At 42.6% G+C, this 24,100-nt stretch overlaps 3 protein-coding genes across 3 annotated transcripts; 2 read left to right on the plus strand and 1 right to left on the minus strand.

Moving 5' to 3' along the window:
- Positions 1-4,850: 4,850 nt before the first annotated feature.
- Positions 4,851-6,554, plus strand: MAGOH (mago homolog, exon junction complex subunit). The gene is made up of 5 exons (XM_048944609.1): positions 4,851-5,016; positions 5,099-5,157; positions 5,222-5,332; positions 5,616-5,698; positions 6,296-6,554. Exons 1-5 carry the CDS (start codon positions 4,929-4,931, stop codon positions 6,393-6,395), a joined length of 441 nt encoding a protein of 146 aa, XP_048800566.1. The 5' UTR covers positions 4,851-4,928; the 3' UTR covers positions 6,396-6,554.
- Positions 6,555-7,858: 1,304 nt separating this feature from the next.
- CZIB (CXXC motif containing zinc binding protein) lies at positions 7,859-15,153 on the plus strand. The gene is made up of 8 exons (XM_048944608.1): positions 7,859-7,992; positions 8,067-8,150; positions 8,526-8,582; positions 9,287-9,368; positions 10,352-10,383; positions 10,841-10,918; positions 14,014-14,079; positions 14,911-15,153. The coding sequence occupies exons 1-8, from the start codon at positions 7,987-7,989 to the stop codon at positions 14,986-14,988; spliced, it is 483 nt and encodes a 160-aa protein (XP_048800565.1). The 5' UTR covers positions 7,859-7,986; the 3' UTR covers positions 14,989-15,153.
- Positions 15,154-16,393: 1,240 nt separating this feature from the next.
- CPT2 (carnitine palmitoyltransferase 2) lies at positions 16,394-23,566 on the minus strand. The gene is made up of 5 exons (XM_048944606.1): positions 23,382-23,566; positions 22,589-22,669; positions 22,367-22,473; positions 18,650-19,954; positions 16,394-17,600 (listed from the first exon to the last, which is right to left on the minus strand). The coding sequence occupies exons 1-5, from the start codon at positions 23,513-23,515 to the stop codon at positions 17,269-17,271; spliced, it is 1,959 nt and encodes a 652-aa protein (XP_048800563.1). The 5' UTR covers positions 23,516-23,566; the 3' UTR covers positions 16,394-17,268.
- Positions 23,567-24,100: the final 534 nt, after the last annotated feature.

A 24,100-nucleotide genomic window follows, 5' to 3' on the forward strand; every position in this document is an offset into this window, starting at 1 on the left:
ACTCACATGTAATTATTGAGCTGGCATTCTCTATGTTCAGCACGCAAAGAAGTGCATGGTAAATTTCTGATGAAGAGACAGGCTCCTTAAGCCACCATGTTGCGACAAGACAGGAAGAACAAAGATGACTGCCTTCTTTTCTACCAGCACCCTAAAATTAACCACACAGAACTATGAATTAATGAATTCCAACATAAACCTAAGCATTCTAGGCCTTTGACTAATGTAGAAAACAGTGCTCAAGGTATGATTTGTTGAGCTTTGCTGAGGGTGATGTTAGGACTTCCAAGTAGCTTATGATTGTATCCATTCACTCTAACAACCAAACCATACTCTCCAGCCATCAGTTCATACTCCAGTTTAGCAACATCAACTTCAGAAACAGAACAGAAAATCTTAATCAAAGGTAAGCAGGCATGCTGCATATAGGGGATGTCAATATAAAGTCACAGGCAGAAGATTAGGCAACATTCACCATTCATCATTACCATAAAGGTTATAAGCTACTTTCCTACTGAGGCAGCTGCACTAACACCTACAGTATGAATTTATTCTTTCCTGAAGAAAACATTCCACTCCCTGTCTTGTAGGGAATGTAACTACTGAGCAACAGGAAAATTATATGAAAGGAGGAACATGTTTATAATAGGTATTAGATCTTTTAACTGATGCTACTTCATCACTGATGCAGTGTTCTGCCTTGGCTTGCAAGGCAGATGACAGAGAGATATTCTTACCTCTGTGCAGATCACTGCACCTGTGGAGAAATCAGGTGGAAACGTATCACATAAGAAAAAAGAGGAGGAGCTTCAAGTATATGAGAAGTATATGAGCATTTTTCTTCTAGACTATTCTGAGGTTCTGTGTTTTTTGCCCCCACCAACCTGCATACTCTGAACTACTTTCAAGTCTAAAGAGAACTTGGAATTGTAGATATCTAGCATTAAGAACCAAAAATTCCACTCATGGTGAAAACAGATTTCATACCTATTCAGTTTTCAAATTGTTCAAGACTGGCAAAATGTCTTTATTTGCTTCCATTTTCTTCATAGGCCACAATATTACCCCTCTAAAGCAAAATCAATAAAAATGCTCTAAAACAGCAGCAATCCTCCTTAGGAACTAGTGTCCTACAGAATACCACTATGCTATATAGTAATAAAGTTTTGCTTTGTCCAGCAAAATCTCCATGATTCCAAAGAAGATATTTTGTGTATACAGAGAAAATATGAATGTCTGGAGAGAATGAAGAATTGTGAGGCTCTGGCATTTTCCATGTTTTTTTTATCTACTACCAGATTCTCAATCCTCAAATTGGTTCCTTCCTTCCAGATCCTTTAACTCTGGAGATGACCTCTTTTTCTCTTTTTTTTTTACTTGGATCTCTACCTGAAAGCAGTACCAAAAAAAAGGGCTACAGGGCTTTCAGTTCTTAAAGCAGCTTTATGCTGAGAAATTAAAGGTCAAAGCAACAATAAGAATGCCAGTACTTAGTCACACTCTTCTACTGACACATCATACAGACACATACTGCAATTCACTCCCATAAGGACAGATACTAGAGTAGGAATCCCTTTGAGCTCTCACACAGTGACCAAAACATGAAAAAAACACGTTAACCTAAGCTTGGCACATCAGACTAGTCTAAGACATCCAAGTTTCTACAACTCAAATTGAGCATTAATCAGATTCAAACACCTCTGAACTACTAGACTGTGTGACAAACAGCCAGCTGAAATTGGATTGACTGGGAAAAGCAAAGTTAAGAGGGAAAAAAAAAGGGAGATCCAAGAAGAAAAAAATAGTACACTACCACAATAGCATCAACAGAAATAATACAGATTGAATAGACCATATAATACCAAGCGTCCACTAAGAAGATGACCTTTTCTCAAACACTGGAATAGAAGAGCCATAGAAAAAAAGCTGAAGAAAACCCACTTCAACTTTACAAAATCAATTTATGTGAGAATGAAAAACAAAAGACGTGACCTTTTCATTAGCATTAAATAAACCAATTCCATTGTACTGAAGTTTTCCTTCTGAACATGAGTTATTGCCTGACCTTTTTTATTCCACTGCAGGATACAAAGTGCTTAGGCCAGCATTTAAGCTCTTTACTTCTTCCAAAATCCAATATATAGTACAGAGTTTTATGCAGCCATAGAGGAAAAAACATGCACACCTTTCTTAACCTCAGCAAGGGAGCTTGTGTAGGTACTGTCAGTGATCTGTACAGTCACCCTGAAAGCTGAGCCCAAGACCACACAGACCAGCAATCCACAACTCTGCTGTTGTAACAGGAGCGGATATTTGACCTAGGGAGCAAAAGCAGTTAAGGCTGGGATACAACTAGCTATAAAATGCTACCACTGTAATTCTGCACCAACATCTCTCTCCACAGACACATGCTAGAAAAAGCTATTTGGTATAACAAGCAATTTATGTACAAAATAAACAACAAAAAAGCATACAGTGTACAGTGTTAATGGGAACCCAGAGAAAGCCTTGTTTTGCACATTAGTTAATATGCTCATTACCTTCAGGTTTCTGGAATTTATTGTCCTTCTTGTACCACGTGCATCCCTGTGCTGTGCTCACACCTTTTACTGGATAAGCTTTCTCTAGGAAATCAGGTGGCTTCAGGGAGAAATTAGTGCCTGACACAGAAACACAACATGCAGCTTGTTACACTTCAGATCTGCCATCCAAGCATGCTATTTTCTAAAACAATTTTCTCCTCTGTTCTTCTTTTACATCCCTTACTATATTAAGTTGTATGCAACTCTTTAGACACAAAAATAGCTAATTTAGTCCCACATCAAAACTCTGACCCATGTGCCAATCTTCAAGCAAAGAGCAAGTGGACTATTATTCAAAATAGCATTTCTGGTTGCACTATCTTTCTAAAACAGTGTGGCTAGTCAGAACCAATACACAAAAGTCAAATTTCTCCAGCCACTTACAAGTTATTCTGGATGCATTTGGACTTCTTTATTTCACTCTGCCTTAAAAATGCAGCAAAGAAACAATGCCAGTTAGAATTTGATACAAAATTAAAATGTGTAGAAGCCTTTACGAAATTAACACAAATGTCTTTCTAAAGCAGGAAAAACACAAAAATGCACAGATCATTTTTCATTTATTGCCTATTCTCATGCAGAACAAAATAGGGAAAAAGACAATGACAGCATTCAATCAGGCACTGATATCTCACCTATTTATTTTCTTCTGGAAGACATAAATCCGGATTTAACCTTAAGTCATAGGCCCAAACATCTGCCCAGTACTGCTCCATGTCTGTGAAGCACATGAGGAGAGAAGGCTCTGGGGCCTCATTGTGGCCTTCCAGTATTTGAAAGGAGCATATAAACAGAAGGGAGAACAACTGTTTACGAGGGTGGATAGTGATAGGACAAGGGGGAATGGTTTTAAACTGAGACAGGGGAGGTTTAGGTTAGATATTAGGAAGTTTTTCACACAGAGGGTGGTGAGGCAATGGAACAGGTTGCCCAAGGAGGCTGTGGATGCCCCATCCCTGGAGGCATTCAAGGCCAGGCTGGATGTGGCTCTGGGCAGCCTGGTCTGCTGGTTTCTAAGGGAATTATAACATGAAAAGCTATCAAAATACAGAAAAATAGATGCAGTTATGCCAGCTGCAAATATACTGTCCTCAGACTATCCAAAGTCATTGGAGGTACCTCTTCATTCAACTGCTGTGTTTCAAGCTTCTTGCCTAAGATGCTTCTTTTCATTTTAATCAAAGTGAGTTTTGATAGCAACTCTCCTTTCTTTAAAGACTAATCTATTTAATCTGCTCCCTTTTGCCTGACAAAAGTTCAGAAACAGTGGAAGCTGACGTCCAGCAGAACACAGAAGGTAGAAGCTGTAGTTGAGAGAGGGCATGAGGACAGGGGTGTTCCTTAGCACTTAATGATTAAGTGGAATAGGATAGCCACGTACAAGGCAACAATCTTATCTTCTTTCTACTGCTCTTATGGTAAAGAATGGATTAAAGACTTACCTTTTATTTGGGCTCATTTTCTGCAACAATTTCATATACTGGAACACAACACGTGCAACCTGAAGATGGACAAACAAATAGCTTCTTGTATCACCTGGGCATGGCAAAATGACCAAATCCTTTGACTATTTCAGACACACAGACCTCTTGTGGACACAGTCGTCCCTTAAGGAAAGGTTACAGGAAGGCTAAAGGTTAAGGAAATATCTTTGCTCTCTGTCAGCTGGGGAACCCTTGAATAATTTAGCAGATCCATATAACAAAATCAGAGACGTACACTAATAAAATAAAGCACTTATCTAATTTCTAACTGAAGAGCTTGAAACCTGTATGGATGCAAGTCACCGCTTATGTAGCACCAATGTGTGCTGTGTGATCTACCTACAGGACAATTCACAGGGTTAGCTTCAGCCTGTGCCAAACTCATTACGTATCTCAAAAGGAATCACTGGAAATAAACTTCCACATGATAGCCTTTGTAAATTCCTGTAAAATTTTGACTGAGCCACGGCTCTGCCCACCTCCTTCCTCCCAGCAGTTCACCACCACGCCATCGGCTCTGGAGGTTCAGAACGCTACGGGGAGGTCGGGCAAGGCGTGAGGGCGGCACCAGAGCCCCTCACCTGCAGCTCTTCGTGCCGCCGGGGTGCCCGGTGATGTCGGGGTATCCCCATCCCGACGCGGGCAATATGGCGGCCCGGCACCGCCCTCAGGTGCGGAGCTGCAGCAGTCCTCCCCGCCGGAGGGGGCGCAAGCGTCACCGCGGCCGCTCGGCCTCGCGGGCGGCAGCCAATGGGAGCGCGGAGAGGGCGCGGCAGTCTGGGCTCGTTCCGCCCCGCCCTCCGTAACGCATTCGGCGCGCGCCGTCGCGGTGCATGCCGGTGCGGTGCGGCGCGACGGGACCATGGCGAGCGACTTCTACCTGCGGTACTACGTGGGGCACAAGGGGAAGTTCGGGCACGAGTTCCTCGAGTTCGAGTTCAGGCCCGACGGTGAGCGGGGCGGCGGGCGGGGCGGGAGTTCTGGTGCCGCGTGTAGCCGGGCCCGGCGGCCTTAACGCTGGTCCTCCCGCAGGAAAGCTGCGCTACGCCAACAACAGCAACTACAAGAACGACGTGATGATCCGCAAAGAGGTGAGGGGGCGCGGCGGGGGGCGCGGGCCGGCCGAGCGCCGTCATACTGAGGTGCCGCTTGCAGGCCTACGTGCACAAGAGCGTGATGGAGGAGCTGAAACGGATCATCGACGACAGCGAGATCACCAAAGAGGACGACGCGCTGTGGCCCCCGCCGGACAGGGTGGGCCGCCAGGTCGGTGTGCTGTTGCTGCTTCCCTCAGGGCTCTTACGGTTCTTATGCACACTAATTAAAACTGTGATTGGACTTCTAACCCAGCATCACATGTAGGAAGGAGAGCTAATTCAATTAAGAGCTAATTCAAACCCTAAATGGCAGTTTAGCTGTGAGAGTTAATGTGAGTCACAGGCACGGTGCATTCATACCCTGCAATAAATAAAAGTCGTCACCCCAGTGCTTGAATTTTTCTACTGCCACGGTGCAGCAATCTGACATCATATCATCTTTTGCTTCGCAGGAGCTTGAAATAGTAATTGGTGACGAGCACATCTCCTTTACCACGTCAAAAATTGGTTCGCTCATCGATGTAAATCAATCCAAGTACGTACTCTGCTTTTGTGTTGCTGTTGTCTTTATGTAGCCTTCTATATTAGAACCTACTGATTATTAGGTGCTCATACTTTATGTGGTTTGAAACTACTGATCAGCTCCTGGAAGCACTGGTACTCTCTGTTGCGACATAATTAACCTCATGTCATTGCTTGATAGGTTTCAAATTCACTGAGCAGTTAACCTTACTACAAGAACACCTGTTAGATGCGTTCAGAGAGTCAGTCTGAACTAAACTGTCTCTGGCCTGTGTACATCCATGTTTCTAACAGAACCAGGACTTCTGTATTTCAGAAAAGGCTGCATATTTTGTTTTGTAAGTGCAAAGTGATGCTACTATGCAGTGATAAAAACGCACATCCTGTCAAGACTTAGAACATTCTGCATTCCATGTTTTTAAGGTTTATCAATCGATACAAGAATAAATTAATGTTCTGTCAACAACAACCCCTAAAAAATCCTGCTATAGTTTTTTTTTTTTTTTTTTTTTGTGTGTGTGTGTGTAGACCTATGTATAGGTTAATTCTAAAAACTGCTCTTACAACTTAAGTCTTCTTTTTCCTTTGTTCCTTCTATTATGCACTGCAGGGATCCAGAAGGTTTGAGAGTGTTCTACTACCTGGTCCAGGACCTCAAGTGTCTAGTCTTCAGTCTTATTGGACTACACTTCAAGATTAAGCCAATCTAAATCAAACAAACTGAAGTTTGTACTGCAGTGTCTGTACATTGGGGGGAGAGGGGGGTATGCTTTTTCAAATCCTTGCTTCTTCAGGCCCGAAGCTTTTATGTATGTTAGAATTTTTTTTACAAACTGTAAGTGACTGTCTTAATAAACTGTTGACATCAATATTTTTAATTTAAAATTTCTGGTGATAAACTGACTTCCTAACACTTCTTTTATCATGGTACATTTAGGAAATGTCATTTCAGTTGTATCACAAAGGTATATTTCACTTCTCTATGCAGTAGAATTAAGCCTCGCATGGCTCTGTGAAAATATACTTCTGTCAGCTGCCAAGATAAACTTTTCTTACTAATTGTTGCCTTAGGAAGGCCCGATCAAAACAACTCAAACCCTGGCTCAGCACATGAGGCATGGTTATAGCAAAGACACAAGATGTAACAACCTCCTGCTGTACCCACTTGCCTTTAGAGCAGAAGTAGACAACAGACTGTGCAGGGACCATCCAGGATCTTCACAGATGCTCCTCCCATGCAATTTCTCTTGGAAGAACTGAAATTAGAATTGTGGAACATGTTAAGTTCTAGACTAGCATACCTTTTTCTAGACTAGCACACCATTGCTTAAGAGGCATGGAGGAGGACCAAGCATGTGTCTCAAAGTGGTAAGTTTTGTAAGCACTACAGAAGTGGATGGATAGCTTTCCTCACTAATGTGAACTTGAACTGGCAGCCTGATGTGTGCTGGTGCCCACCTCACAATGAGTGGATGTGGACAATGAGTGGAGGTGGGCTGTCTTGCTTTTAACTCCCCAGTTAAGCCTGGAAGCGAAAGAAAATCAATGTAAGATACAGAACTTTAGAGCCGTGGTGAAACTTGCTTAAGACTTCTGCAATATGTAAGGGGCACTAACTAAAACTGCTTCGTTCAAGTGATTTTTCTGCTGCAATGGGAATCTTATCAGAACCAGATCCGGATTAACCAGCAATTTTCTTGTAGTGTGGCAGGTTTAACTTAACTTTAGCCAAGTTTTAATGTGAATTAAGAGACTTTTCTGCATATTATATGGAGCTCAAGAAAAGCAACTCCAGTTTACAAGGGCTGTTATATGCCTTACCTGAGGCACAACATCAGCTCTGTGGCTGACGGTACTACAAAGCATCTGGGTGAACCCTCTGAAGCTGAAATCCGTGTTATTTGAGTAGGAAGCAGTAAAGAGTCCTCCATTCTGCTCAATATAACCAAAAATGCTGTTTCCCAAGAAATACAAAAGAGAAGGTTATGTGTAAGATGAACTTCAGTAATTAGCACGCCGACACTTCAAGTCCTCTGCCCAAACCCTCCCTCAGGCTTTCCCTTCTCTGGCCACGATCTTTTCTAGACAGCCCTCTGCCTTCCCGCACCGCTCCTGCCCCGTCCCCGCAGTGCTCGCCATTCCTCCCCCCCAGCCTTCCCATTCGGCCCCGCTCCCGCTCAGGGCGGTGTCAGGTCGCGCCGCCGGGCGCCATCTTGGCTGTGGGCAGCTCGGCTTCAAGTCGGCAGAAAGCGGCGACCGCCATCGTAACTGAGGGCAAAAGCGCACGGCCGGGAGGGTGCCATGGGGGTAGGTCGGGGCCGCGGCCGGGCCGTGCCGGGCCGACCCGAGCTGACGGGCTGTCGCTGCCTCTTGCCTTGCAGAGGATCGGGCTGCAGCTGCGAGCTACCCTGGAGAACATCACCCGGCTGCGGGCCGAGGGGGAGGACTTCCGCTGGTACCTCAAGGTGCGGGCTGCGGGAGCAGGGATCGCCGCTTTTAGCCTGAAACTGCCGGGCATGGTGCTGTAAGCGTCACATCTGCCCCCTTGAGCACGGCGAGCTGCAGAGCTGCTGCGCTTTTCCCCACGCGGTGCAGGCGGGCTGCTACAGGAGCCGCTCACGGGTTCCCAACGCACGCGTGGCACCGTGCGCTGCTTACCTACCGGGGCGGTCTGTGTGAAGGGTAGAGCCTGCACTGCTGAGGCAGGTGCTGAGCCGACATCCCCAGCACACGGCTGCAGTGACGAGCTGCGTTCTTCCCATCTTCTGCTTAGTGGCTGCATCTCGCAATACGTGTGCCGCCCAATGCACCTAAATTCTCTGATTTATGTTATTTTTCAGCTGAAATGCGGGAACTGTGGTGAGGTCTCTGAAAAATGGCAGTACCTCCGGTTGATGGTGAGTTTCCCCGTGGTAACCTGCATCAAACAAAGAAAACAAGCCTGCCTTGTACATGCAGTGAACAGGAACATCAGCATGCGACAGATGCACATCAGATGAAATAGCTCCTGGTGATAGCAGCCATATGCAGTCAGGAAAAGCTCTTGTATTTTGTATTCAAAACATATATGGAGACTTAATTGAAATGAGCCATTGGAATGGTGACTCGGTGATAAAATATTGACACCTGCTTTGAAAAGCCACCTTTCTGTAAAAACATCAGTTGAAAACAAATTTTGAAGTGATATTAGGATAAGCTTTGCTTAAGGAACGTTGTTGGAGGTTAGGCAATTTGGGGGGAGTTCAGCATGCTGGATGAGCATTCGGAAACTGAAGAAGCAGAGTAAATTTGTCAGGGATAAAAGAAGGCTTTGTTATTAGAAAGGCATTATCATCTCCACTGAATGCATTTTGAGTCATTAAGGACATAACTATATCATTATTCAGTGTTTTAAATCTAGAACAGTTACTGGAGAATTACAGCTTTCTGAATTACACATCTCTAGTTTCTAAAAGCCTTCTCAATGCAGGACTTTTAAAAAGCAAAAGTTGGAGACTTCTTGTAAAACAAAGAAGCACACACAAAAGCTGTACCTTTGCAGGGGCTTCCAGTGACTCAGCTAGAATGGAATTAAAAATATCTCCACTGTTATGGTCTGTAGGACAGTGCTCCCCTGAAAGGAGGCAGAGGAAGTGCCACTATGGTGCAGAAATGCAAGCTGTGCTCCAGAGAGAACTCCATTGGTATGTGTTTAGAAACCTAAGACACATCATCCACGTTATACTTTTCTCCTACATCTATTTTTCAGTCCCAATTTTTGTTTGAAACATTTCCCCCCCCCCCCCCCCCCCCCAAGTACACTGATATTTGAGTAGCCAGCTGATACTGTCATGCTTATGAAGGAAATTGAGAGGTCAGTTGGTCATCAACAACATAAAAAAAGAGCTTAAGTCCACAATGTTGGACAGTAGGAACAACATGGCCAACTTCACAGCATGGCTGGATCATTTTTTCTTTTTGCGATTCGAGCAAATAGTCTGATTTAAAGAGATGCAGCTACTTGGCTAGCTCAGGCTGTCACATCTGGTTTTTCCACTGTATTCTATCTTTCTCTAATTGGGCTTTTCTCTCTATTGGGATGTATCTGCTGCTTTATAAAGACACATAAGAAAACAAACATTAGAAAAGTGTAGGATAAACTAGGCTGAGAGTTATAACTCCCGTTAAATACATAAAACAGTAATAAACTAAATGCATGGTTATGAAAGTTACTTGCAGGTTCTTTGTTGCTCTTTGCAAAGGAATCAAAGGATTTCCACAAAGGCAGCTTTGGGGGTAGAGCTGGAGATCCTCACACACACAAAAAAACAACTGTACAACAATGTTCCTTGCAGATGATGGTTTCTCAGGCCTCCTGGTTAGTTCAGGCTTCTGCATGAACAGAACTCTCATCCTTTAAGTCATTTTACAAAAGTATCATTTGAATTTTAAATTTTTTTAAATTTTATTAGCAAGATAACAAAATGGTATAGCATAAACTTCTCCAGAGGAGCAAGAATAATTCTATCTTTTGAAGAACACCTGCAGGAATTGCTTGCTTACTTTGTTTCTTTTATTCTTAAGGATTTCTTTTCAGAAGGGAGAAACAGCTGGGACTTGGTTTGTGCTATGTTCTGAAGATGTGCTGCCACTCACTTTTACACATCTGTTGTTTTTTGTTTTTTAGATATTTTAAGTCAGACAATCAAACCATATAATGTAAGTTTGTTTTCTTTTATGCAAGTGAAATATGAGTAGATATTAATAGTATTCCCAGTTCTTGCTGTATCATCACATTCCCCTTTCAAGAATACATAAACTACATATGTTCACGTGATAAAAAAAATGTCTCTTATAGACTTCTGAACAGTCTAATGGAGAATAAAATTTGCATTAACAGAGCTCAGTCTCAAATACAGAATGATCTGTGATACATTTCACAAGCAAAACATGAAACTGTATTACTCAAATCACAGGTGATTGTTTCCTTTTGAAGGCTTCCTTGTGGCAGAGCAAGACATTCAGCTAATTACAACCCATTAAACTAGCCCTAGGATTTTGCTGTCACTTGGGACATCAGAGTTGATAGTACTGCCTATAAAGCAGTTCATTCCCAGAGTAATATCTGTCACTGTTTTATTAGCTGAAAACTAACAGTATTCTGACTCAATTATAGGCTGAAGACAGTGAGAAATTCAAGACAATAGTGGAGTTTGAATGCCGAGGTTTGGAACCAGTTGACTTTCAGCCACAGGTGAGTTCATACTTGGGATCTGTTTATCAGTTTTTAAGAGCACTTCCAGACTCTAGAGCAATTAAAATATAGTTTTTGAAATGTTGCTGCTCTTCCCGGAATGTCCTGGACCTCCCTGATTTTCCATCTTCTCCACAGTACTTTATTCAAATTCAGGAAATCACAAACAGCATAACAACTCTGGAATTCTTTGTACTTGTGTTCCAGTAGCATAAAATACCCCTGGATTATTCATAATGCCTTACACGTGGCTGAGCATCACTCATCTGAACTGATCTGAAATGTCTTCATTGCTCAGGTTATTGCAAACGGGAGTCTTTCAGAGGGGAATCGCAGGAGCATGCAGGTAGCCACAGTCAGGGGAGCTCCACTTTGGTTATTGATACATTACAACAAAAATAACCAATGTTCCAGATACGAACAATCATCAATATACGACCTCTCCAATGCAATAACATCTTGCAATATGACATCAAAGCTGTAGGAAACGTATTGGTAATCTTCCTTTGGAAACTTGCTCAGACCAAAACCAAGGAAGGCAGTTAAAGGCTGTTGCAAAGCACACTTCAGGGTTCAGAGTCAAAGGATTTCTTCACTGCCAAGCCGGTTCCTAACAATTCATTTGCTTGTGCACGCTCATGCTGTATGCAATCTAACTCCTTACTATATTTAACCAGATTAGGTGTAAATAGACTGACAAATATAAACCTGTCTTATCCTCCCCTCAGACTGTGACTATGCTAACAAACAGATGAAAAAAGCTGATCCTACAAGGAATTAGGTATAAATGAAGACACCACAGCATTGTGCTGCAGGAGTCTTCATTTTTAATTCAAATCCATCTTTCTAAGCAACAGAAGGGATCTTCGCTTATTCCTGTTTGAAGGCTTTGATGCCAGACAGAACTAGGAACTTGAACTTCAAGTAAAATCTATGAGAAACCTCTGAGATGCAGGAGATGTTTACGTATCAGCATCCTACCTGTCACTTTTATCTGCAGAACAAAGACTTCACAGCTTTCCTAAGCTTTTCATATAATATTCCCTAAGTGTAGCCTGTGCACTTGACTGGAGGGTACACTTGAGTCCCTCAGCAGATTCTTCAGTGAATTTCCTGATGCCCAAATGAATAAATACAACATATACTTCTGTGGCTCCTTACAGTTCTATGTATTTTATATGATCCAAGCCAACCTGTCTGCCCTGCAGTCTGAGGGACTGGCCATAGATTACTGTACAATTTTTTTTTTAAATAGGTACAAACCAACCATCCCTGAGGTCAGTTCAGTATGGAGGATTCTTTACAGAATTTCTCTTAAACCTTCAGCTTCTTTGCTTTGTGCCAACAGATGTGTGTCAATATGCTGTTTTTGCTTTAACTGTTGGTCCTTTGCCTGTCAGCAGAGGGCAGACGAGGCATTGCAGTTCCCAGCTTCCTTTAACAGATTAAATGAGTCTGTGCTTTGACGCCAAAGCTCTAAGAACGTGTCTGGTATAGAAGCTTGAAATTCAGTAACATAGCTTGTTGTTCCTTGGAGTGCTGGGGAATCTCTTTTTCTACTCTTTGTTCTATACTTCAGCTCTGCTTTTTTCACCCATCATGGTGATCTGCCTCCTCAGCTGTTGCAATTCCTTTGAATTGGGCTTCTGACAATTATGTACAGGGCATATTTACACTGTGCCTTGCAGATAACTCTCCTGTTGTCATGTCTGCCACACTGTGGTCTGTTTAACTCCCAACACTTAACCTTCCACTAAATCCTAAAGTATTTTACAATCATGTGGTTTACTTCACACATTCCCCCACAATGAAGTGTCTGTTTGGTACTAGAAGAGATTTCTTTATCAAAAATGCTGGTGCATTAGCATCCCTAGCAGAGGACCAAGAAACCACCTTTCCTTCCTAGATGTTTCTCAGTAAAATTCTACAATTAGCAGTAGCACTACAAGAAACCCCCTGTATACTATTGAGATGGCTGAGATAATTTTAAGTTTCCTTTAAAACTAATAAAGCTTATTTTAAAGCTTGAAAACTGTAAGCCCTAATATAACTGATGTTTTAACAGAAAAATCAGAAAGAGCATCTTGTTCTTGTGCTACATCCCTCTGATATGTACTTTCTTTCCTACAGCTATTCCTATCTTTTCTTTCACTTCTTTAAAAACAGTAGCAATAGTGATGAACTCTACTGTTTGGATGCTATTATCTGTTCAGTTAGCTAACTGATCCTCCTTGCACTCAAGGCTTGCTAGTTGCTTCTATACCTAAATCCAGTATAGGCTACTTCCTTCTCTGGAGCAGCTTGGATTGTGATCATTTGTAAACCAGAACAACTGACTCTTCCATACTTTTTCTGTGTTTTCTCACAGTGAGTTTATTGTGTAGTTATTTTATAGATAGTGCCTATATAATTTCTAAATACAGATTAAAGCCATTAGTAGTTGGATGCTGATAGAACTCAACTTCACTTTTTAAAGTTTATCTAAAACTACTGAAAGTACTTTTCTGGTAAGAAACATAGAAGAGCAATATTGTTTTGTTTTACACTATGTTTGTTTGTGTCAAGACTTCCCATTTCACAAGTGGTGGGGGGAAGGGTCACAGCATCATGCTGACCTGCAGAGCAGAAGGCAGTGATACTGCCATCTACCAGAATACAAACATGCTCACACAGGTGTTGATCAATACACAGACAACAGAGGGACAAGTCACTTACCCTTTCTGAAGGCTGCTGAATGCTCCAGAGGAGGTGATCTCCAAATAGAGATCCTGCTTCCTTAGCTAACCCTTAAACAAGAGTGAGGAGGAGTGGACCCACATTCTACTCCTTCTTGTTGCCCAGGTGCATTACTTGCACCTGTGTGCCCTGGGTTACCACACCTTCTCACCTGGTAGTCCATCACTGGTTCAGGCCATGACCTCGCAATCCCCATACACGACCCTTGTCCAGGAAACAGACTGGCTGTTTTTCCTACCTAATTTAGGTAAAATACAATAAAAATGTGCAATGTTACTTTCGTTAAACATTTCAGTTTCATACTTAACATTTTCTTTGTACAGCTTATTCTTAAAAACTTATTGCAAATGTGTTTGCAGGCAGGATTTGCTGCTGAAGGTGCAGAGTCTGGCACACCTTTCAATGACATAAACTTGTTAGAAAAGGTATGTTGTCTTAGTTTCATTAGTAATTCTAATTATCTACCTTCTGTTCGCTATGACACTAACATGAAGTATGTATCTTGCACATAAAAGGCTAGTTTTGCATTTTCATGTAGGCATGAGAAAGTCATAACTGGACAGAGAAACTACAACTGTAAATAACCAGCACTACTAACAGTTTCATTTTATCAGCATGCATTTTATATCTTGGGAGATGACAGAGAAATGCAACATATAAATCATTCAGAAATTTCAAAGAGCAAAGACCCACAGTACTAAAGGGCTGCTGTTATTCAGAGTGGTGAACTAATTTCCTTAGGATATCTGTACTTTTTCCTCTGCACAGAGATATTAAAAAGTAAGATAAAGACTCTCCTTCAAAGCACAGGATAATGACTCCAGCATTGCAAATCTTCCTTGGCTGTGAGCAAGAATCTCAAGGTCAAATCTGTTCCCCTGTATCCTACTTGGCAGGGATCTGCTTGTCTGCTGAACCACATGACTAGGGCATTGTAAATGATAGATAATCCTTTCATCTGCCATGGCTGCTGTTTTGTCCACTACAGGCTGTGGACTGCTTTTTTATTTTCTTTAAAGTTTATTAAGATGTAAGAACACTGACACTAAAGTCCATTTAGGTCAGTCCATTTCAGGTCAGTGCTCTCACTTCTCTAGAAAATTAGAATACAGCTTAGATTTATGTTGGAAGCACCACACAATCAGTAAGACCCAAACTGTGAGTGAGGCTTAGCTTCAGTTAATTCCAGTCTGTGATTTAGACACTATTGTCATCTATTGTCTGTGGCTAATGCTATGAAATCTTAATTCCCACAGGATTGGAATGACTATGATGAAAAAACAAAGGAATCTGTTGGAATCTATGAAGTTACCCATAAATTTGTTAAATGCTGATGTTCACACTGCTGACAAACCTTGGCAAGCTTATTGATGAGGGAGCTGAAAACATCAGAGAGCTTCGTGGCGTTATTGTTCACGTGTCTGAACTTCACAAATAGAAACCTAAGTAAATTGTATTTACTGTCTGTGGAACAGCTAATAAATGATTCTTCACAGAGAGCTTTGAGATGGTCTTAGTACACATTTAAAGTTATATATATGCCTAGCTGAATTCAGATGTTTTCTTAATGTGTTTTTTGGGAATACATACGTTTGAGATGGACTGCTGCTTAACAAGTATTTAGATGACTCATTGCCTTGAAGTTTTAATTAGGTTTAATTAATCTCCAAGAAATACCCACATTCCATTCTCTAGCAAATAAGCTCTTTTCACCCACTACACCTAGGAGATGGCTAGGAGCGTTGGTCAGGAGAGCGTGCTAACTGCTGAAGCAAAGATGTACATCCTGAAGTGACAGAAAGCTATGAAAGACACAGAAGTGACTTTCCAGAAAATACTAAGCTTAACTGCTGTTGGCACATCTGTTACTCCTTCTGAAAATAAAGTTACCCTTCTGAATACGTTACCAGGTAAAGCAATTTCTAGCTGCAGACACTTCCTATTTCTTGGCAAGCACTCTCACAGGCTTGCACATTTTGGCCATGTTTAAAAAATCAGTACTTTCTCTTGTTAACTTCATTCAAAGACTTTTGCTCTGAGTATGTTAGTTTCTTCATCCACCAAAACCTTCCCTTCTTTGTTCAAACTGAAAGGATAATCCTGGTAAGTGTTAAACCAAGCTTTAAATACTTTCCAATTGAAAGCTACAACAGTACATCACAGGCTGCAGAGGAAAGAGCCCTGACAAGGAAAAGTTCATAAGCCTTTGGGGTTATGTATTTTAAGCGTGTCTCCCCTTCCCTGTGCTTGCAGTACACACTATGGTGTTGCTTACACTTCCTGCACTAAATAAAGACACCAAGCAAATCTGAAAGCTGAGATACACAGAAGAAGGGTGAAGGTGAATAGGTTTCTGACCTTTAAAACTCACATCACATCCTACCAACACGCTCAGACTTCAAGTTCTACCCGTATATCTTGCTGAAAGTAACATGCTGCAAGGATGATTCATCTGACCAGAATAAAAACAATATGGAAGTTATGGAGGTTTAAAGACTGAGGAGTTCAAGTCATCTGTACCATGATGAATTTTCTGCAAAAGGTGGAATTTCAGCAAAAGGCATCTGCATTTGACTCCAAACAACTTTGAGCTCCTTGGCTAAAAGGCCCCTTTTGCTCCCAGCCACTTTAGCTGCCGGAGTCCGAGTCAGGAACAGCAGGAAGAACTTGTCAGTACTGGTTTGATCTCGATTCACAGTGTGATTAAGTTATAGTGATGTCTATGCTTAAGCTCTCTTGAGATTTCTGTGAAGACTTGCTCAAGTTCAGGGGTATTTCTTTTTTAAGGCATAAATGTACACAGTGGAACAAAAGCAGCAGATTATTGGACAGATTTCACGTATGGATGGTGAGAGACAACATGCCAGAAGTATTCTTTTTAACCCTTACAAGAAGTACAAGCTATTGGGAAATGGACTACTCAGACTGTATAATTTTGATGTGCTAATAAAAGAATTTTATCGTTACTAGTAGATAGCTTTATTACATCACAGTTTTGTCTAGTCAGTTTAACAACACAGTGAGTGATTGCAGGTTAGTTAAAGCCTCTCACTTCATTTTTCATTTCTCAAAAAGTTGTTACATTGGAAAGGCTTCAAACTGTTGAGGTACAACGAGTTCTGATATTTATTCAAGTTTAAAGAGAAAAGTAAGTGTGATCACTGGAAGCAAGCTTACTGAAAGTGCAAATGTAATCACACAGATTTAATGCAATTGCTTGTATTCTTTTAAAATCCAACAGTTTAAAGGTGCTGTTGTCTACCTGAAACTCACAACAAACTCAATGTTTGAGTTCATAAATTTGTTACCAGTGCTTTTTTATTCTAGATGTGTTTTAAGAACACGTTGATCAGTTTGGACAGATGGCTCCACTACTTCATTCCAACACTCTGAATGTTTTTATTTCCTGAAATGCGTACTCAAGGTCTGTGCTTGATTTTTTTTTACATTCAAAAATCAAATTCAATCTACACAGTGTTCAAGTTCAATGAAGATAAATGAAGCCAACTGAGCTTAGTTGCTTGTCATGTTGAATGCTGGTTGGTATGTACTGCCAATTAGAAAAAGTCTGCATTTTCTACCACAACTGTGAAGTGTTCCAGCTCTTTTATTAACTAACTACCAACCTTCTTGCCTTTTAAAACATTAAAAATATCTTCTAGTGACTTGTATATACACTGAAGGAATTCTTTACCATTCCTAGTTGGGTAAGAGGAAACATTGCAACCTATCCAATCATCATGTACTTGATATCCTACTCCAAAGCCATCAGGCACCACTGGGCCAAATCCTCCTAATTGCACAGCTGGACTAACCAATGTGCTTGTAGAAATGATGTTGTAATTAAGCCGAGCATAGGCTTGGTCTTGATAGAAATCAGGCAGTGCAGTGCCTTTGGATGAGGCCAAATAGCGCAACCCGAACAGATGTCGGTCAAATCCCTGACCTGTTGAAATAAAATAACAAGTATTAGAGATTTCTGTGGGAAGTAAACTCACTTATTTCAACCTCACACTGCTCCTAAGCCACAAAAGGTCTGTAGAGCTCAGAGTTTCGTCAGTATTAGCAAGAAGTACTTGTCATAACCCAGACATTCTGCACTTCTAATGCACTTATTAGAACGAAGGCTTGCTGTTGCACTGCTAGCCTCAACCAGGAATCACGATAGTAAACCAAACTGCAGTGTTAACAGACAACTTTAATAATGCATCACATTATTTAGTTATCTGAGCATTTGCAGGTGATTTAAAAAAGAGATAAAGGATTTCCCAAATTTATTAATCTAAAAAGGAAGAGGATTTTGCGTCAGTAGAAAAAGGCAAATTTTAGACTCTGTTGGCTAACGTTCAATAGTCTTCTTGAGTTTAATGAAGCAAGTTATACTTCTGGAAAGGTCTATTCAAAAGAAAAATACCAGGAGTAGCACAGCTAAGGAATCAGTTTGATTTGGAAGCTGTTACAGTCTTAATACCCCTACAGGCATAAGACAGCAACTCTTCAGTCATAAAGCAGAAGTTCTTGGTTGCCCTGGAGAATAGTGTGCAGTTAAATATTTATCAGTGCTTCAAGTCACCCAACTGCTCTGTGGACAAAAACTGAAGTATAAAAACTTCTGGGCACATTAACAGTGAACTAGGAGCACAAAGGCATTCTCTCCCCATTAAGAAATGAATCTCAAAGAACACACTTTAAGCTGCAGCCTTCTGCTAGTTCTTGTTAAGTCTGCATGAATATAAGGCCTCCATCAAAATTCACAGAATCATAGACTGACTGGGTTGGAAGGCACTCCAAGGATCAAGCTCCAACCCCCTGCCACAGGCAGGGCCACCAACCTCCATATCTAATACTAGATCAGGCTGCCCAGGGCTCCATCCAGCCTGGCCTTGAACACCTCCAGGGATGGAGCATCCACAGCTTCTCTGGTGCAAAGTAGATTTTTACAGCAACCTTAACAAACAGTTCAAAAAGCAGAGTGTTTGGTATAATGCAACTTACCCATAGCAGCTTCTTTTGTCAAACGGCCATGGTACTTTGAGCATTCCACAATCAACTCCTGAAGCTCTTCTGTGCTATGCTTGGACGGTTCCCTGACAAAAGCCTCTGAACATTTCTTTGTATGGACAGAGGCAGGACGTATGGTCTCTGTGCGTCCATGTTTGAAAGCTGCAGTACTACAAGATTCATACGTAGCAACAGTCTGATTGTACTGCCGAAGGAAAGCCATCTGGAAGGCAAGCTGAGCCACTGCATCTGGGCTTACCTTCTTCTGCTTCAGCAGTTCCTTGCCCCCTTCGCGGAACTGAATCATATTAAGAGACAGTCCTTCTACACTGGCATCAAAATTCTGCTTTGCTTTGGTAATTCCTGCTTTTAAGGCATCGTTCAGTTTAAAGTCAAGTTTCTGTACTGCTGTGGAAGAGTCTACTGAAGCAGGCTGGGACTGAGGGCTCACAGCTGGTACTTCGGTACTGTCTTTAAAGACTTCATTCTGGAATCTGAGTACAGCCACACCATCGCCCCAGGAATGTTCAAAATTAACTCCTGCAGTGCCATCTTTAGCTATGATAAGATTGAAGGATTTGTCATACCAGCGGTTAGCAGCATCTCCATGCAACATAGTATGGGACAAGTGCACAAAGTCTTTAACGGGAAAATCATCTAAACTGAGACAAAACACAGCAGAGTCTACTTTTTGAAGAGCTTCCGCATTGCCATTATCCAGTAGCTCCTTTCTCAGCATTGCCCACGTATCTCTGTTCTCACTGGAGAGGTAGCCAAGAGGGAAGGCCGAGGCTGGACTGTTATCACTAAGGATGTATTTGAAGTGTGCTTGTATTTCTGAAGGTTTCAGCATATTTCCATCTCTATCAATAACATCAAACACATAAAAATTCCCCTTTCTCAGTACCAGTAAATGTTTTGCCTTTTCATCTGTATAAAGCTCATCTCTGTTGAGTTTAGGCAGCCGTGTGGAATTGAAGAGCCTGAAATACTGAGACATATCTAGAGGATATGCATTGACCATATAAGCACCAAACCAAGAAAGTGAAGAAGGCACAAATCGGATAATTTTCTTAAAGAGCTGAGTGTCACTTTTTTCGGGATTGAGGTGAAAAACTTCTGGTTCCAGATAACCAGCCCTGAAGGTCTTCATAAAACGTACAGCAGAAACAGTCATGTTTGTAGCTCGTATGAGTTGATCATTATATTCAGATTTTGGATCAGGATGAAAAGACATAAATGCGTTAAAATTCAAAACGACAGGTTCACGTGCTTTTAAGTACATATCAAACCAGGGACCTGAAACAGAGAGTTGAGAAACAGGTCAGAACATAAAAGCAGCATTCTGAATCAAACAGACATTCAGAAAGTCAATATCCTGCCCCAGTGATCATAAATAAATACCTACTGCAGCACATATGAACAGGAAGAACATAAGCAATAATTCGTCCAAGGATTCTCCCAATGTCCAACCATGCAAAGAGTACAGTTGGTTACTAGTAAAAACACTGAATTTGGAGCTGTTTGTACAAAGATTGTTGTTGTTTACAATGAGGGAAAATTTCCTTGTTTTCTGTACGTCTCTAACAAATCTTAACTTTTTCCTCTTTCTATCCACTGACACTATCAACACTGAACAGAACTGGCAAAATGATGAGGTTAGAGAGAACCTCAAAGTAATTCTTCCAGGCTGAGAATAGACTTCAGGAAGAATTACATTTGCTACCCCAGGTCTTTTAGACAGTCTCACTTCATTGTGTGGCCTGTTGACATATCAAGAAGCACAAATGTGAAAGAAACGTTCTGTCCTTGCCATAACCAAGGTCTAGCTCTAAGATGTGGTCATGCCTACACACGTGTCTCTGAGAAACAAAATCCAGGAGTGAAGGCAGGAAGGATGTTGGTTTTGTTTGTTCATTTGTTTATTTTAAGTAGGCTCTATTACTAACAACTTTGAACTCAGTAAGGTTTGGTACTACACGCTGTCAGGAAGCAGACAAAGGAAGCACGCGGCCACCAAAGACAGCTGATGGGCTGTAAGAAGGGCAATGGGCTAACTCAAGGATCTAAGTCACAATTATAATTCCTGGTCCTCACTGATTAGTAACCACATTCCTCACTGTCACATCGCCTTTTAACCTTGGTCTTGAAAGATGAAAATGGGGGCAACTATACATATGGTTTCTGAAAGTATCTCTTATGAGGCCTAAAAAAGGAATTATAACTAAATAAAAGGAAGATAAAAGCTCTGTATTTCACTGACACAAAGCAGAAGCATGTTGGTTAGTCTTGACAAACACGAGAGTCAGCAGCAGTTAAAACTCCACCTGCTCTACAAAGGGAATGGATAGCATGAGCTAATAAACCGAACAGCAGCTTGTATGTAATACTCTGCTATTCCCTACAGAATTTGTGGTTGCTGTGCAACTTGCAAAGCCAACACCCTAATGAGTAATCTTGGTAGACAGAGAGGACAACATGCAAACTCCCAATTCCACAGGTATTTGAGTATTTCCACCTTTGTTGCTACCCATCCATTCAAAACTTTCACAAGCTTATGCATTTGCTTCTGCATTGGAAGTCAGTGTAACAACAATTAGGAAGAACAACCTAAAAGCTATGTATACCTCCCTCTCAATTTGTACTCCTTTATTCTCACCTTTTACTTTCTGCATCTCTCAGTTTCTTCTCCTCTTTATAAAAACGTGTGTTCCTAGTGGTTGGGTTTTTTTGTTTGGTTGGTTTGGTTTTTTTTGGAGGGCACTGTTTCAAGTCCAAAGTACCGACCACTTTCTAACCTCCCTCACAGTTCTGTTTTCTTGCTAAGTAACTTGGAATTACTTGAAAATCATCACTTCATTCCCTTAATAGAGCTGCCCGTGTAATTAACTTGTAATACAGACTATGCCTGTGGTTGATCTCTTCCTCCCATTGTTTTTCACTCCAATAGCACCACTTCTTTCCCTCCCTTTTCAACTGCGGTGAGCATTCTCACTCAACTACTTGAATATTTCCTATTCAAAAAGGGGGAAAAAAAGTCTTTAGGACTGCAATTCTTGTTTAGCAACATTCCACCATCCTGCAGAATTTTGGTACATTCAAGTTACATGAAGGGCCTTCTTCATTTTACCAGATACTCAGAATTTGCACAAATACTGGTACAGGCAATATTCACAGCATGCTATTCCGAGCTTATGCAACAGAGAGCTTAAGCTTTAACCCATTTTGTTTGTAGTATTATGAGCTGCCTATTATGAAGTATGATGACCTAAAGACTCCTTCTGCATCCAATCAGAATCCCAGAAACACAGAATGACCTGACTTGGAAAGGTTCACCAAAGATCACCAAGTCCAAACCCTGGTGCACACACAATCACTCAAAAACCAAACCCTATGAGAGCGTGTCCCAATGCACCCTAAGCACCAGCAGTTAAGGACTGTACCCACCGCCCTCCGGGGCAGAACCTTTCCCTCACCCCTACCTGATCCTTCCCTGAGGCAACTCCCCGCTGTTCCCTCAGCCCCCATCGCTGCCATCAGACAGCAGCGCTCAATTGCTGTCCCTCCTCTCCCTGTGAATAGCTGCAGCCACCATGAGGCCTCCCCTCAGCCCCCTCTGCTCTGAACAAACCAAGGGACCCCTCATACAGCTTGCCTTTTACACCCTTTACCACCTTCACAGCTCTCCAGAAGCTCTCTTGGCCAACATACCTGTGATGTAACTGGTATGCTTGTTCTGGTTGTCTTGAGCAACTAGTTGCTCATGCAGCTCTCTTCCAATTCCCTTTTCGAACTGATGAGCAAGTTCTTCAGTTTTCCTACAGCAATCAGTAAAAGATTTGAAATGCTTTCACAATTCATATTTTTTATATGTAACATTCAACTTTAAAGCAACAAACAGTTCTGCATTATGACTATTTTATTTGTCCGTACCTGAACTGGTCATCATTTAAAAGAGGTTTCTGGGCGTTCAGATATCTCCTAATTGTATCTTCTAGTTTGGGAACAGGCAGTCTGAAGGAAGGGGAACAAAGACACTTGAGCAATGGTACTGATGAGGTTTCAGCTTCTTATAGTGCGGTCGCAATTTCTCTCCCCGCTTCTCTATCCTTCCTTATATCCCTTATTATCTCAATGGCTTAGAAGTTTCTTAATGAAAGGAGGAGAAAGGGAATAGATAAATATGTCATCACAGCATAATGCCCTCATGAGAAGCAAAACGCGACTGCTGTTATTGCAGTGAAGGCTCTTAAGACCTTGCAGGCAACACACCGACACAGACAGCTGCAAGGAGCAGCAGCCACACAGCAGAGAGGTTTAATTTCACAGAACCACCGAATCACAGGGTATCCCGAGTCGGAAGGGACCCGTAAGGCCCATCTGGTCCGGCCCCGGCTCCACACAGGCCCACACACCTTGGCAGCCACCTGCCGTCCCTGGGCTCCCGCATCACCATTCTCTTGCACGTTTCCCACCAGTATCGCTAAAAGCTTCCTCTCTGCCCGAACACGAAACAGATGAGTACCCACAAACAGCCAGCGAGCCCAGCGGGACCGCGGCTGAGCAGCACCACGAGGAAAGACGGCTGCCCTCTGCTCACAGCCCCTCCGGCCGCTCCCGACCTCAGCCCGCGTCCCCCGCTGCCCGAGGACGCTCCTTACAAGGCCCTGCGTCCCTTAGGCGCCCGCAGGGCCGCCGGTCCACCAGGGGCAGCGGCCCGCGGTACCTGGGCAGGCTCTTCTGGTAGTGCATGGTGGGCACGATGCTGCGGTGCAGAAACTCGGCAGCGCCCGCGCTGCTGTACGCCCGCCGCCAACCGCACAACGCGTCCCGCCCAGCCGCCAGCTGCCTCGCCGCCATGTTGCCCGGTCACTCGCCGTGCGGCGCCGCCCCGCTCCTCCCGCTGCCGCCGCCCGGGCCGGGACTGAGGAGCGCCCGCCCCGCGCAGGGGATTCCGCGGAGTGTAGCCGCGGCCGGGCAGTGAGGGGCTCGGAGGGCCGCCTAAAGGGCGAAGGTTGCCGGCTGCCGCGCTCGGGGTTGCTGCTCGGGGTTGCAGTTCCCCTGTTTGTGTGCATTCCGGAACGGCAGCAAACCTGTCTGCCTTGTGTCCGCGCTCAGACGGCAGTATGAATTCAGTACTTTCTTGCATAAGCATTAATAAAATTTTACATGACTGTGTTGCTTTGTCAGCACTCCTATTCACCACGCAGAATCGTATATTTTTTGTGTTTGGTGTGTGTGTGTGTCCATATGCCTTGCAGACCATACCGCGTCCTATTCGTGCTTCCAGGAGGACGCTTTGCTGACCCTTGAGCTCACTGTTGGCTCACCCCATTGCTCACACGTGAGCACGTACCTACACACACTGCCTTGCAGTGTAAAACAAAGCATTGCAAATACTGTGTTCTGTGGAGTATTTTCCATAAAAATACTGAACAATCAGTA

This window comes from Lagopus muta, chromosome 5 (assembly GCF_023343835.1).
Source record: "Lagopus muta isolate bLagMut1 chromosome 5, bLagMut1 primary, whole genome shotgun sequence".
In the NCBI taxonomy this organism is placed as follows: domain Eukaryota; kingdom Metazoa; phylum Chordata; class Aves; order Galliformes; family Phasianidae; genus Lagopus; species Lagopus muta.